At 38.0% G+C, this 13,104-nt stretch overlaps 1 protein-coding gene across 3 annotated transcripts in view; it reads left to right on the forward strand.

Moving 5' to 3' along the window:
• LOC111145082 (HECT domain E3 ubiquitin protein ligase 2) overlaps window positions 1-13,104 on the forward strand; it is a 76,595-nt gene that overhangs the window by 23,285 nt on the left and 40,206 nt on the right. For all 3 annotated transcript variants that reach the window (XM_022499711.1, XM_022499709.1, XM_022499710.1), the window contains one exon: window positions 3,107-3,236. In XM_022499711.1, coding sequence (XP_022355419.1) covers window positions 3,107-3,236 — 130 coding nt within the window. The remainder of the gene's footprint in view (window positions 1-3,106; window positions 3,237-13,104) is intronic.

The following is a 13,104-nucleotide window of genomic DNA, read 5'->3' on the forward strand; positions in this document are numbered from 1 at the left end:
TGAGCTGAAGGCAGCGGCTTAATCCACTGAGCCACCCAGGCGCCCCAAGAAGTTGTATTCTATTAAGCATCAGTAAGCTGGAAAGAGAGCTGAGAATAAACCCTGAGGTAGCTCTATAACTGAATATTGGCCTGGTAATATTTTATTTATAATTATAAAATATAAATGAATTACATATTATAGACCTTATGGTTATTATTTTGTGAAAAGTGTGTTAATGGATAGATTCTGTGCTATAGGAAGATTGCACTGTTAGATGCACCTGTGGATTCCTAAGGGCTTAGTGTTATCTTTTTCTCCCCCCATCACCTTTTTAACCCAAACTCATCACCTCACCCATCTCCCTTCTGCTAACCGTCAGTTTGTTCTCTATAGTTAAGAGTATTTCTTGGTTTGCCTCGCTCTCCTTTTTCCCTTTGCTCATTTGTTTTGCTTCTAAAATTCCACATATGAGTGAAATCAAATGATGTTTGTCTTTCTCTGACTTATTTCACTTAGGATAATGCTCTTGAGCTCTATCCACATGGTTGAAAATGGCAAGATTTCACACTTTTTGTGGCTGAATAATATTCCAATGTGTACTTATGCCACATCTTCTTTTTTTTTTTTTAAGATTTTATTTATTTATTAGACCGAGATCACAAGTAGACAGAGAGGCAGGCAGAGAGAGAGAGGAGGAAGCAGGCTTCCCGCCGGGCAGAGAGCCTGACACGGGGCTCGATCCCAGGACCCTGGGATCATGACCCGAGCTGAAGGCAGCGGCTTTAACCCACCGAGCCACCCAGACACCCCATGCCACATCTTCTTTATCCATTCACCAGTCAGTGGGCATTTGAGCTCTTTCCATAATTTGGCTGTAGTAGATAATGCTGCTGTAAACATAAGGGTGTATGTATCCCTTTGAATTAGTATTTTTGTCTTCTTTGGGTAAAAACCTAGTAGTGTGATTGATGGGTGGAGTAGCTCTATTCTGAACTTTTTGAGGAGCCTCCATACTGTTTTCCAGAGTGGCTATAGCAATTTACATTCCCACCAACAGTATAAGAGCGTTCCCCTTTCTCCACATCCTCTCCAACACCTATTGTTTCTTGTGTTTTTGTTGGCCATTCTGACAGGTACAAAGGGATACCTCATTGTAGTTTTGCTTTGCATTTTGTTCATAAGTGATGTTGAGCATCTTTTCATATGTCCATTGGCCATCTGTATGTCCTCTTTGGAAAAATGTCTGTTCATGTCTTCTGCCCATTTTTAATTGGATTATTCATTTTTGGGTGTTGAGTTTTATAAGTTCTTTATAGATTGGGGTACTCACCCTTTATCAGATATGTCATTTGCAGATATCTTCTCCTATTCCATAGGTTACCTTTTAGTTTTATTGATTGTTTCCTTTGCTGTGCAGAAGCTTTTAATGTTATTGAAGTTGCAGTAGTTTACTTTTGCTTTTGTTTCCCTTGCCTCCTGAGACGTGTTTATTAGAAGTTGCTGCCGAGGCCAGAGGTTCCTGCCTGTGTTTTCAAGGATCTTTCATCCATTTTGAATTTATTTTTGTGTGTGGTGTAAGAAATTGGTCCAGTTTCATTCTTCTGCATGTGGCTGTCCAAATTCCCCAACACCATTTGTTGAAGAGACTGTCTTTTTTCCGTTGGATACTCTTTCCTGCTTTGTCGCAAGTTAGTTAACCATACATTTGTGGGTTTATTTCTCAGTTCTTGATTCTGTTCCATTGGTCTATGTGTCTGTTTTCATGCCAGCACCATACTGTCTTGATCACTACAGGTTTGTGATACAACTTGAAGTCTGAAATTTTGATGCCTCCAGGTTTGCTTTGCTTTTTCAAGATTGCTTTAGGTATTCAAGGTCTTTGGTATTTCCATACAAATTTTAGGATTGTTCTAGCTCTTTAGGAAAAAAAATGCTGTTGATATTTTGGTAGGGATTGCATTAAATATGTAGGTTGCTTTGGGTAGTATAGATACTTTAACAACATTTGTTGTTCCAGTCCATGTGCATAGAATATCTTTTTGTTTCTTTGTGTCACCTTCAATTTCTTTCATTGGTGTTTTATAATTTTCAGAGTACAGGCTTTCACCTCTTTGGTTAGGTTTATGCCTAGATAGCTTATTATTTTTGGTGCAATTCTAAATGGAATTGATTCCTGAATTTCTCTTTCTGCTGCTTCATTAGTGATATATGGAAATGCAACAGATTGCTGTACATTGATTTTGTGTCCTGCGACTTTACTGAATTCGTTTTTCAGTTCTAGCAGTTTTTTGGTGGAGTCTTTCAGGTTTTTTATGTTTACTACCATGTCATGTGCAAAGAGTGAAAGTGTTACATCTTTGCTGATTTGGATGTCTTTTATTTCTTTGTGTTGTCTGACTGCTGTGGCTAGGGCTTCCATTACTATGTTAAATAACAGTGGTGAGAATGGACATTCCTGTCTTGTTCCTGACCATAGAGGAAAAGCTCTCCATTTTTCCCCATGTAGGATGATATTAGCTGTGGGTTTTTCACCTGTCACCTTTTATTATATTAGCATTATCTTTTTTAATCCTGGTACACCCAAAGTATAGTCACGGTGCATAGAAAGAAATGAGCTCTAAAGAGTTTCTCTTTTTACCTGAACTGTTAAAGTTGCATCAAAAGAAAAGAAAACCTTCAAAGAATCAACATATGAAATTTCACATGCATGTTAACTATCGAAAATAATATTTGTGGAGCTCATAAAAATAGTGTTACCTAAACACAAAGGTAAAAGAGCCATTAACATGAGTGGAGCATGTACAGTGTACAAGGGGCCATGCCAGTTACTTGATACCCATTATCTCAGAGACACCTCATAGTAACCCCATAAGGAAGATACTATTTAAATCCCTGTTTCCAAACTTTATCAATTTATAGGCATGATACAACTATTTTCATTTTATATTTAGAACAATTTGGTCCTAAAAAAAGGTAAGTAAGTCAGTGTTACATATTTTATCTGTATATCATATATCTATCATCAAATTAAAATCTCTGTTTAAGTGTTTATGATTTCTGCAATAAAATAGTTTAAATATAGCTAGTGGGAATTATACTGCAATGTTAACTTCTCTGTTTTTAGGGTTTGGACAGAGGATCCAAAGGCCAAATTTCCACTTTTAGCAGTTTTATTTCAACTGTTAACCAGAAGAAAGAAGCCGCTGAAAACAGAAGTTCACCTACACATCTTGTTTTCCCTAACATCAAGAATGGTAAAATAATAATGACTATTGAAAGTACACATAGTCTTTATATTTTGGCTGAAAAAATATTATCAAACTATTAAAAAGTGGTTTTTTTGGTAGGTGAAATTAATTAATACAATATGAAAAAGAAATAAGCTGTATAAATATTTACACAAAGGAGCAAAATTGTTATTTTTAGGTGACTGTTACCTAGGGTAAGGTATGAATGACATACAAAGCTTGTGAATAATAGAATTTGGTTAGGCAGCCAGACACCATACAAATATATGAAAATTCAGTAGATTTCCTTTATTTGAAGAATAATCAATTAGCAGACTTGATGGAAAATAATGAAATACTTAGAAATAAACCTAAAAGAAAGTGAGCTAAACCTGTATGAAAAACTTTATCAAAAGACTAAAAGGTCATGGGATGAAAAAACATGAAGGTGTCAGGTATACCCAGTTTACTCTCTATATTTAATACATTTTTCAGCAGTTTTGTGTGGGGAGCGGGTAGGATATTAAGACAATGATGGCCTATGTGATCTATAAGAATCAGTGTCCAAGAAGATGCAAGCAAATGTAATGAGGAAGCCCTTTCCTCTGTAGTACATACATTATAAAGCTATTATATTTGCAGTGCTGCCACAAAGACAGCCAAATAGATCAGTAAAAAATGTAGTATATAAGTGGTATTCAGTTATTCAAAAATGGAATTAGGATGACTAGTTAACCTATTAAAAATAATAACTTGGGATTTTTTTAAACTACAGAAGTACTAGAAGAAAACACAAGAGGTTGTTTATATATATAAAAAAAATCTCTTGGCATGATAATGCCAAAAGCCATAAAACAAAAAATTGACAAGTTTGAGTATATAAGAAAATTTAAAACTTCCATGGGAACTTTTTAAAATCGTAAAGTATAAACATCTACAAATGTCATAGTCTGTGGAAAACATATCCTTGATCATAAAGACTATTAATAAAACAATAAAATCATCATCCCAATGAAGAAAAGGCAAGGGATCTGAACAGACTCATCAAAAGAGGAAATGTGAGCAATAACTACACATGTGAAAGGTTGCCCGATCTCACTTGTATTTAAAGAAGTACAAGTTACAATAAGAAGTTAACATTTTCCTCTGCAGTTGCAGAGAATGAAAGGATTTATATCTGTGATGTTGTCTAAGGAATGTGAAAATTGGCACTTTTATGAATGAGTGGCTTGGAGTACTACGCCTCTATTAAGAAAAATGTGGTATGTGTATAAAGTGTCTAGAAGTGCCCACAGTACACTGTAAAATGAAAAACACAAGTTACATATAATAGGTAGACTATGACTCCAGGTTTTTAAGAGTAGGGAAACATTTTATACTTCTTCGAGCATATAAAGAGGTATGGAAGGATGCCCACCAGTCAGTTTAATGGTTTCCTCAGGAAAGTAGAACTGGCTGTATATTATAAATATGCTTTATTTCTTTATACAACTCTGTATTGTTTTGTCACAGGAAATATCCATTACTTGCATAATTTTAAGTTCTCTTGGCCTATAACAAAAAAAATCTGTGAAGGTTTAAATGTCCCTATACCCAAAAAACACAAAATAAACCTAGAAATGTTTAAGGACATAGTTTTTGGTAAATTGCTTGTGTCCATAGCTGTGTGTGGCATAAATTATTCTCACACAGATTTTCAGTTGACACTCCATGCTTGTGCTAGACCCATATTCTGCACTTTTGCAAGTCAGTATTTACCTTATTTCATTTATCAACCTTTGCTTTTGAGGACTTCTTTCTTCTTTTATTTATGCACTTATGGTGCACGCACGCGCGCACACGGGCACACGCGCGCGCGCGCACACACACACACACACACACACACACACACACATTCTTTCACCTCAGGCTCACTCCAAGGAGCCACTAGTCAGTCCCCCAACCCACAACAAAACAAAGCAAAGCTGTAATTACGGTACCATTAAAGAAATAAAGAAAATGAGCCTATTTGATGGGGAGAGGAGTTGAGAGAAATGATACATATTTTAGACTTGTTAACTAGATAACAACTATAAATTATATTTGTGTATTATTTGTGTATACGTTACTTTATTTGAGCCTTGCAACAATCACATAAAATAGAATAGATACTAGAATTCCTGTTATATTCGTTTTCTATTTATGTATAACAAATTACCACAAACCTAATGGTTTAAAAGCAACACCCATTTATTAGCTGATGGCTCTTTAAGTCAGAGGCCTTGGTGAGTGTGGCTGGGTTTTCTGCTCAGGGTCTCACAGGGTGTTGGCTGGGCTGGACTCTGGGCAGAATCCCCGCGGACTATCAGCGGGGGGGCTGCTCTCAGCCCCTAAACAGACCCTTTACACAGTCTGCCACCTCCACCCACAGACCTCTCGGAGTGCTGTAGCTTCCTGTTTGAAGGCCAGCAGCAGGAGCCCTGGTGTTGAATTCCCTTCATGTTTCCAGTCTCTCTGACTTTGTCTTTTGCAGCCAGTGGGAGAAAATTCTGTGCTTCTAAAGGTCTCATGTCATTAGGTTTTGCCTACCTGGATAATCTCCCTATTTTAACATCAACCAGTTATTTATATCTACACAGTCCCTTTTGTCACATAATATAATGTAATCCTGACAGAACACCAGAAAGCTGAGACTCATGGGGGCCATCTTAGTTTCTTTTTATCACACCATGTTATAAGTATGGAAACAGGCTGAGAGAGGGTAAATGACTTGGCTGGGGTCACTGTTAAGTGTTAGAACCAAAATCCAGTCCACATTTTGTGACAACAAAACTCTTGTTCCTCTATCTGACAGATAGAGGAAATTCCTGATTGACTTGTTTCTCTTTCCTGATTAATCATACCACATTAATCATACAACTCTAATTACATCATCTTCATACTCCCTAATGCTTCCAAAATTAAATAAAAAATTTTTACCTTGACACTCAAGGACATTCAAAATATGACAGCTTTTCAATGTTAGCTCCCACTTTTCTCCTACATATAACTACATTTTAGCTATTATTTTGGATGCCTCATACCTTACCTCAGAGATTTTTCCAGCTTGTTCCCACTGCCTGGAATGCACTCTTCCCTCTTTTCTACCTGACACATCCTATCTATCCTTCAGAGCTACTTCTTTATTAAACCTTTGCTGATTCTCTCCAACCAGATATAGTTCTTCCCTTCTTTGACTTTCCAATTAGGTTTTCTTTTGTTATTACCTTTTATCAAGTCACCCAGTCTTATGTATTATCATTTGAATACTATAATCTCAGACGGTATGTTCCATGAAGGAATAAAACCTTTGTAATCCCCTCAGGCTCTAGGCAGTTCCCTTGTCCAGTAGTGATTTTTAGAAGTATAGTTGACCAGTTAGTTGACTCTTGAATGACATAGGTTTGAACTGCGTAGGTCTACTTATATGCAGATTTTTTTCAATAAATACTGTACAATACAGTGAATGTATTTTCCTTGTGATTTTCTTAATATTTTATTTTCTCTAGCTTATTATTTTAAGACTTTGTTACATATAATGTACAAAATATGTGTTAACCAGCAGTTTATGTTATCAGGAAGGCTTCTAGTCAATAGTAGGCTATTAGTAATTAAGTTTTGGGGGAGTCAAAAGTTATATATGGATTTTCAACTGCATGAGGGGTTGGTGCCCCTGACCCCCCACATTGTTAAAGGGTCAACTCTATTGCATAGAGTCAAACAAGAGAGAACCCAGGACAGAGGAAATAGCTCTCAGAGTCAATGTGCCAAAGAAGTGACAGCAGTCACAACAGCAGCTTCACACAGTGCTTACTTTGTGCCACTCATGGTTCTGAGTGTGGTACATATAGGAATTCATTTAGTCCTTACAACCACTGAAGGTTGGAATCCTTTTCCTATTTCAAAGGTAAGGAAACTTAAGCCACAGAGAGTTTTAAGTGGCTTGCCCCGAGTGAACTTAACCTAGCTAATGAAATGGCAGACATAGAAAAAGGAAGAGAGCCAAGGGTAGTTTTGGATAATACCTTCATTAAAAGAAGAGTTGGTGAAAGAAAAGAAAGTGAGTCCTGAAGGAGGGAGATGAACAACGTTGGGCTGTAACTTAGAAATCCAGGAAAAAGCAGGGCACCTGGGTGTCTCAGTCAGTTAAGCATCCAACTCTTGGTTTTCGGCTCAGGTCATGATCTCATGGGTTGTGAGATCAAGCCCCACGTGGAGCCCTGTGTCAGGCTCCAGGTTCAGTGGGGAGTCTACTTGAGATTTTCTCCCTCTGTCTATCCCCCAACTTGCACGCATGCATTCTCTCTCTTTCTCTAAAATAAATAAATCTTTAAAAAAAAGGGGGGGGGGAGAGAGACAAATCAAGGGAAAAGAAAATTTAAAGAAGATGATATAGTGTCATTGCTAAGTGAGAACAAGAAGAGTAAGCACTGAGACAACAAAGCAAAGGATTTGTTGTTTAATGTGTTTATTGATGACTTTTAAGAGAACGGTTTCACTAGGATGGTATGAGGAGAATTCAAACTGTAGGAGGTTAAGAGGCAGATTGATAGCAAGGCTATAGGGGCAATGTAGACTGCCCAGATTGAACTGAAGCTTAGCTTGTACTGAAAGAAAAGCAGGGTCTTGCAGAGCAGTGTGGTCAAGGAAAGGATCTCATACAGAGGGAGAGACTAAAGCTGCAGTAGGAAAATAGAATAATAAAATGAACTAGTAGAATAGAGAAGTGGTATGAGGATAGGACCAAAGAAAAATGCAAAGCGTAGGGGTTGGGATGTCAGCACCAGCAAGGTTATAAGAGCTCTCATTACTCACACTACAGAATTGAGGGAAGAGAGGAAGTAGGAAGAGGAAATGGAAGTAGAAAACTCAGTTCTTCTCGCCTTGAATTCACTAATCTCCTTGGAGGGTGTATCAGTTTCTTCCTGCTGCTGTAACATAGAACACAAACTTGATAGCTTAAAACAACAGAATTTTTTCTCTCATGGTTCTGGAGGCTAGAGATCTGAAATCCAGGCATTGGTAGAATTGGTTCCTTTTGAAGGTTCTCAGAATCTGTTCCATGCCTCTGTCCTAGCCTCTGGTAATTACCAGCAATCCTTGCTGTCCCTTGGCTTGTAGATGTGTCTCTCCAATCTCTGCCTCTCCCTTCACGTGGCATTTTCTCCTGTATGTCTTTCTGTGTCCAAGTTTCCCTTTTTTTGTAAGGATACCAGTCATTGAATTAGGACCTACCCTAATTCAGTATGTCTTCGTCTTAATTTGTTTGCATTTACAAATTGCCAAATAAGGTCACATTCACAGGTCATAAGAGTTAGGACTTCAAAATATCTTCAAACATATCTATTTCACAGACACAGTTCAGCCCACGACAGTGTTAAGAATCTTAAGAACTTTGAGATGACTCCTATGGAGAATGATAGTCAAAAAGAAAGTCATGAATAGTTCTAACCTTTTCTGTTTGGACTGTTTGTTCAGATTCAATAGCTTTTGCTTCCATGCTGATTCCTTTATTCCATTTTGTCTATACTGAAATCCTGATGTCTGAACCAACTTCTTTGCTCACAACTTACCTGCCTCCTGTTAGGTAGATGTGTTGACTCTGAATGAGTCCCCACCACTTGTCTGTTTCCCTCTCATCTGTGCCAGTCTTATGGAATCTAGACTTAGCCCCAACCTGAACTTGGAGTATTTGTATACACCACTCTAGAGGAATAGCTCTCTTAGCAGACTTCTTTTCCTTTATTGGAACTCCTAGTGTTGACTTCTCCTAGCTGTTCTGTCTGGATGTCCCCTGGATTCAGGTGCGACTTGGAGTTCCTATCTCAGGGCTGCTGCGTAAAGAATTCCTTTACTGAATGGGAAGTTAAACTAAGTCTTTCCAGTGTAAGCATGTTTATAATTCCTTGATCTTTCAGGAAGCCTCTTTTACTTGCCAGTAAGATTGTTTCCTCAGGGTGCCTGGGTGGCTCAGTGGGTTAAGCCGCTGCCTTCAGCTCAGGTCATGATCCCAGGGTCCTGGGATCGAGTCCCGCATCGGGCTCTCTGCTCAGCTGGGAGCCTGCTTCCCTTCCTCTCTCTCTGCCTGCCTCTCTGCCTACTTGTGATCTCTGTCTGTCAAATAAATAAATAAAATCTTAAAAAAAAAAAGATTGTTTCCTCAAAGATGCATCATTCTTGGCAGTTATTACAGTTTCCTCCCTCTTCTCTGGTAGCAGGACCTATGCTGGGTATTCTCTAACAGCTTGTCTTCCCATCTGATCTTCAAGTGGTATTAGAGAAGCTGCAAAAGCCCAGCGTGGGTTTACCTAACAGCTGAGGGATGCCTTTCCTCCCTGTAGATCACATGACTAGGTCTGCCTGTCAAGTTGGCTGTCCTTTTGGAGATCAGAGAAGTGTAGGAGTTTTACCTACTACAACAGCTGTTAGGGATGATACATCTTCAGAGAAACAATATAAATGGTAAGTAATGATGGAGGGGGGATTAGCACTACGTTCTCTCTTACTCTTTTGTATCTTCTTTCTAAAGTGATTATGCCCCCGTCAGACTTCTTTAAAACATCTTTAAACAGCACAAAACAGCTTTAAAAGAAATGAAGCAGTTTCTCCCCATCTCTTGTATAATGTCTTTGCACTCTTGGTAATTCAGAAAAGAGTAGACAGGAACTCTACTCGAGGTTTATCTCGAGGGCACTGTTTCTCTCCCAGCTCAGTGCCTTTCATGAGTTTACTCTAGAAGAGCCCTGATAGGATATAGTGAGCCCTGCAGTTTTCTGCCTAATTCTGGAGAAATACGTTCCATGATCTTTGCCACTCTGAAATAGCTCATGGAAAAACAAAGTGGTCTTTAGCTCAAGTGGGTGATTGGATCGGTGTGTGGTAGTGTCCTATGATTTCTACACAGGTGAAGTACCAAAGAGTTTTCACAGTTCCTCCAAGAGCAACTTTAGAGGCAGACAGAGAAACAAGCTGTTAGAAGAAACCCAGCGCAGAACTTGCCATCTGGGGAGAGAAAAAGACTTGAAATAGCTGCTTTAGGAATCTTACCCTAGAAGAAGTATCTCCAAAGCCTCAAATGACCCCATCTCCAGGTTTCTGTAGAGAATGAACTGATTTTAGACTAAATCTCCAAAATCCTTCTCTGAGTCAGAGTGAGTACCTTGGACTTGACTTTCCTAACTGTGCCAGCAGGAGAAGAATATCTACCGAGAACTTAGAGTACCCTGCTGCATTTATTTGTTCACTTAACTGTCTCTTTACTAGTCTGGAGTAAATTCTTAAGCTTCTGTTTTAAAGAGGGCAAGCGCTTTTCTTTTTATTTTTTTATATTGAAGTTAATTTTTTGAATAGGTAACATTTGTGTGTCTCAAAGAATCAAAACTATAAAAATAGTATGTTTCAGATGGCTCCTTTTTATTTCTTCCCTGCTGTCTCACTATATTCTTTCTTGTGTTTCTTTATCCAGAGGAAAGCAAAAATAAATGTACATACATTCTCATTTCCTATCTCTTCTTAAAGAGAAGGTAACTGCATATACATTGTCCAGCACCTTGTTTTTAGTGTACCCTGGATATTTTTCTATATGAGTACATAAAGAGCTCCCTTATTCTTTTTTATAATTATACTCCACTCATAGGATGTATTATAAATTATTTAATAAAGATCCTATTAAAAGAAATGAATTGTGTCCATTCTTTTACTAACCAATGCCACAGTGAATGAATCTGTACATACGTCTTTTTGTGTTTCTGAGATATTCCTGGAAGTGGGATTGTTGGGTCTGAGAATAAATGCACCTACATTCTTCTTGAATTTTTAATTCATTTGTGTATCTCCAGGATCCAGCCTCTATGCTACATAGAGTCTTTACTCAGGAAATAGTTTGCTGAATGAGGAAATGTATGGGAGATAGTTTTTCTGGATTTCTGGTCAGCTTTCTCTCCTGGAATGTCAGACCCAACTCTGTAATAAATTCTTCAGTATAAGGCATCTGTTCCACTAGAGGTAACCTTCTGGATAAAGGACTTTTGAATATTTTTATAACTAGACCCATAAAAGAACATTTCACCTGTGTTTTTGTTGCAGTTTTACAAACATAAGCATCACTGGACTTAGTAAAAAGTACATCTCCCAAAACTAATGAATATATTACAATATATTTAGCTCTGGTGGCTAAAGTCCTGTGAGTCAGAGTTTTTTCCCCCTCTTTCTTCCTTTCTCTCTCCCACCTTCTATTTTATTTTTTGCCAAATGTTCAGAAAAGTCGCCCTATAGACAATGATGTAAACACCACCTGTTATGACTAATCCACTCTGGTCTCCTTGTTCCAGTTGCTGCCACTACCGATGTAGTGAGGCATCCTTCAGTTTGTAGCTCATTTATTTCCTGCCTGGCACCCACACACTGTAAATTATGGTATTAAATAAGAACTGAACATTTGAGTTAATTAACACCAGTAAGTGTCATTGCGACCTTAGACATTACACTTAGCCCTCATGAGCCTTCATTTGCTCATTTATAGAATAAGGAATTGGGGCATTATGTGTTGTAAAATATCCTCTACTCCAAAGTTTTATGATTTAAAGTGTTTATTTTCAAACCTCTTGATTTTGTTTGATCCTTGTTGAGTTTTGTTTTGACATTTCATAATTTACCAGGTCCTACTTCCATGTAAATTTAGGATTCAGTTTTGCTACTTGTTTTTATACATGGTAGAAGGTTTGGCATTTTTCGATAGTGGAAAAAACATGGGTGTTGTAACTTATCCGGATGGGTTTGAATCCTGGCTCCATAACTTACGATCCTGGAAAAGTTATTTAACCTCTCTGTGCTCATTTTTTCCATCTGTAAAATAGCATAATAAAGAAGCTGCCTCATGGGGTTGTAAGGATAAATGAAAAAAGCATTTAAAAACATTCAGTTCCATGCCTTATGAAATTCAGTAAAAGTGAGTGATAATATTATAGGCAGCTAAGTTGTAGGGAAGGGATTGTGATGAGCAAGAGTTTCTATTACTCTTATTTCATGGGTAACTGCACAAATCTTTAAAAATTTGACACATCACATATAAGGAATGTAATCAACAATAATATATGGTTTTAGTAATAATAAATGGAAAGCACAAGAAGTTGGTGCTAAAATTAAGAAAAAGAACATTATAAGCTCCTGTGAACCCACCCAGTTGCATTGCCCTTTCTGTCCAGAGGTAACTCCTATTCCTTTGATTTTTAAAAACTAATAGCTTTGTTGTCTTTATACGTTCCTATAAACAATATACCACTTAAATTATATGTGTAATTATACACACTCACACACACACACACACACTGCCTAGTTTTGAAAAACAGAATGGCAAGCACAAACCTTGGATGTGTAAGGGACAGTGCCACAATTAGGTAAAAATATGATGGTCTGAACAGAGTCTCTGAATCAGATCTGCCTTCAGCTTTCACAAGAATGTATGAGTTCTTTCTGGGGAAGTCAGTGAGCCAAGGTCATGAGTGAGTCCTGGGAAACAAAGGACAACTATTGGCATATCTGACAGAGTTGTGATTTGTTGGACTATGTATGCATTAGATGTCTGGCAGAAATACGACTTCTCCAGCTGTCAGGAGTAGCCCAGGTTAAAGCAGCGAGGTAAACTAAGCACCCTCAGCTGATTCAGATAGCACAGCAAGAAATGGAGAACATTCATCACCCCACTAGCTAGACAAGCCAAAGTATGGGGAGAACAGTCTGTGCTGGGCTCACCTGTTCCTTCTATCTTCAGTTAAAAAAGAAGAGTAGAAAGGTAGTCAGGATCTTGGTGATGGCAGGCATCAAAATTACTCACTCTTAGGCCACTCTGTTCTCGTGTGTGCAGAGTATTGCCCTCACC

Source organism: Enhydra lutris, unplaced genomic scaffold, assembly GCF_002288905.1.
Source record: "Enhydra lutris kenyoni isolate GAN:26980312 unplaced genomic scaffold, ASM228890v2 scaffoldscaffold12, whole genome shotgun sequence".
Taxonomy (NCBI): Eukaryota; Metazoa; Chordata; class Mammalia; order Carnivora; family Mustelidae; genus Enhydra; species Enhydra lutris.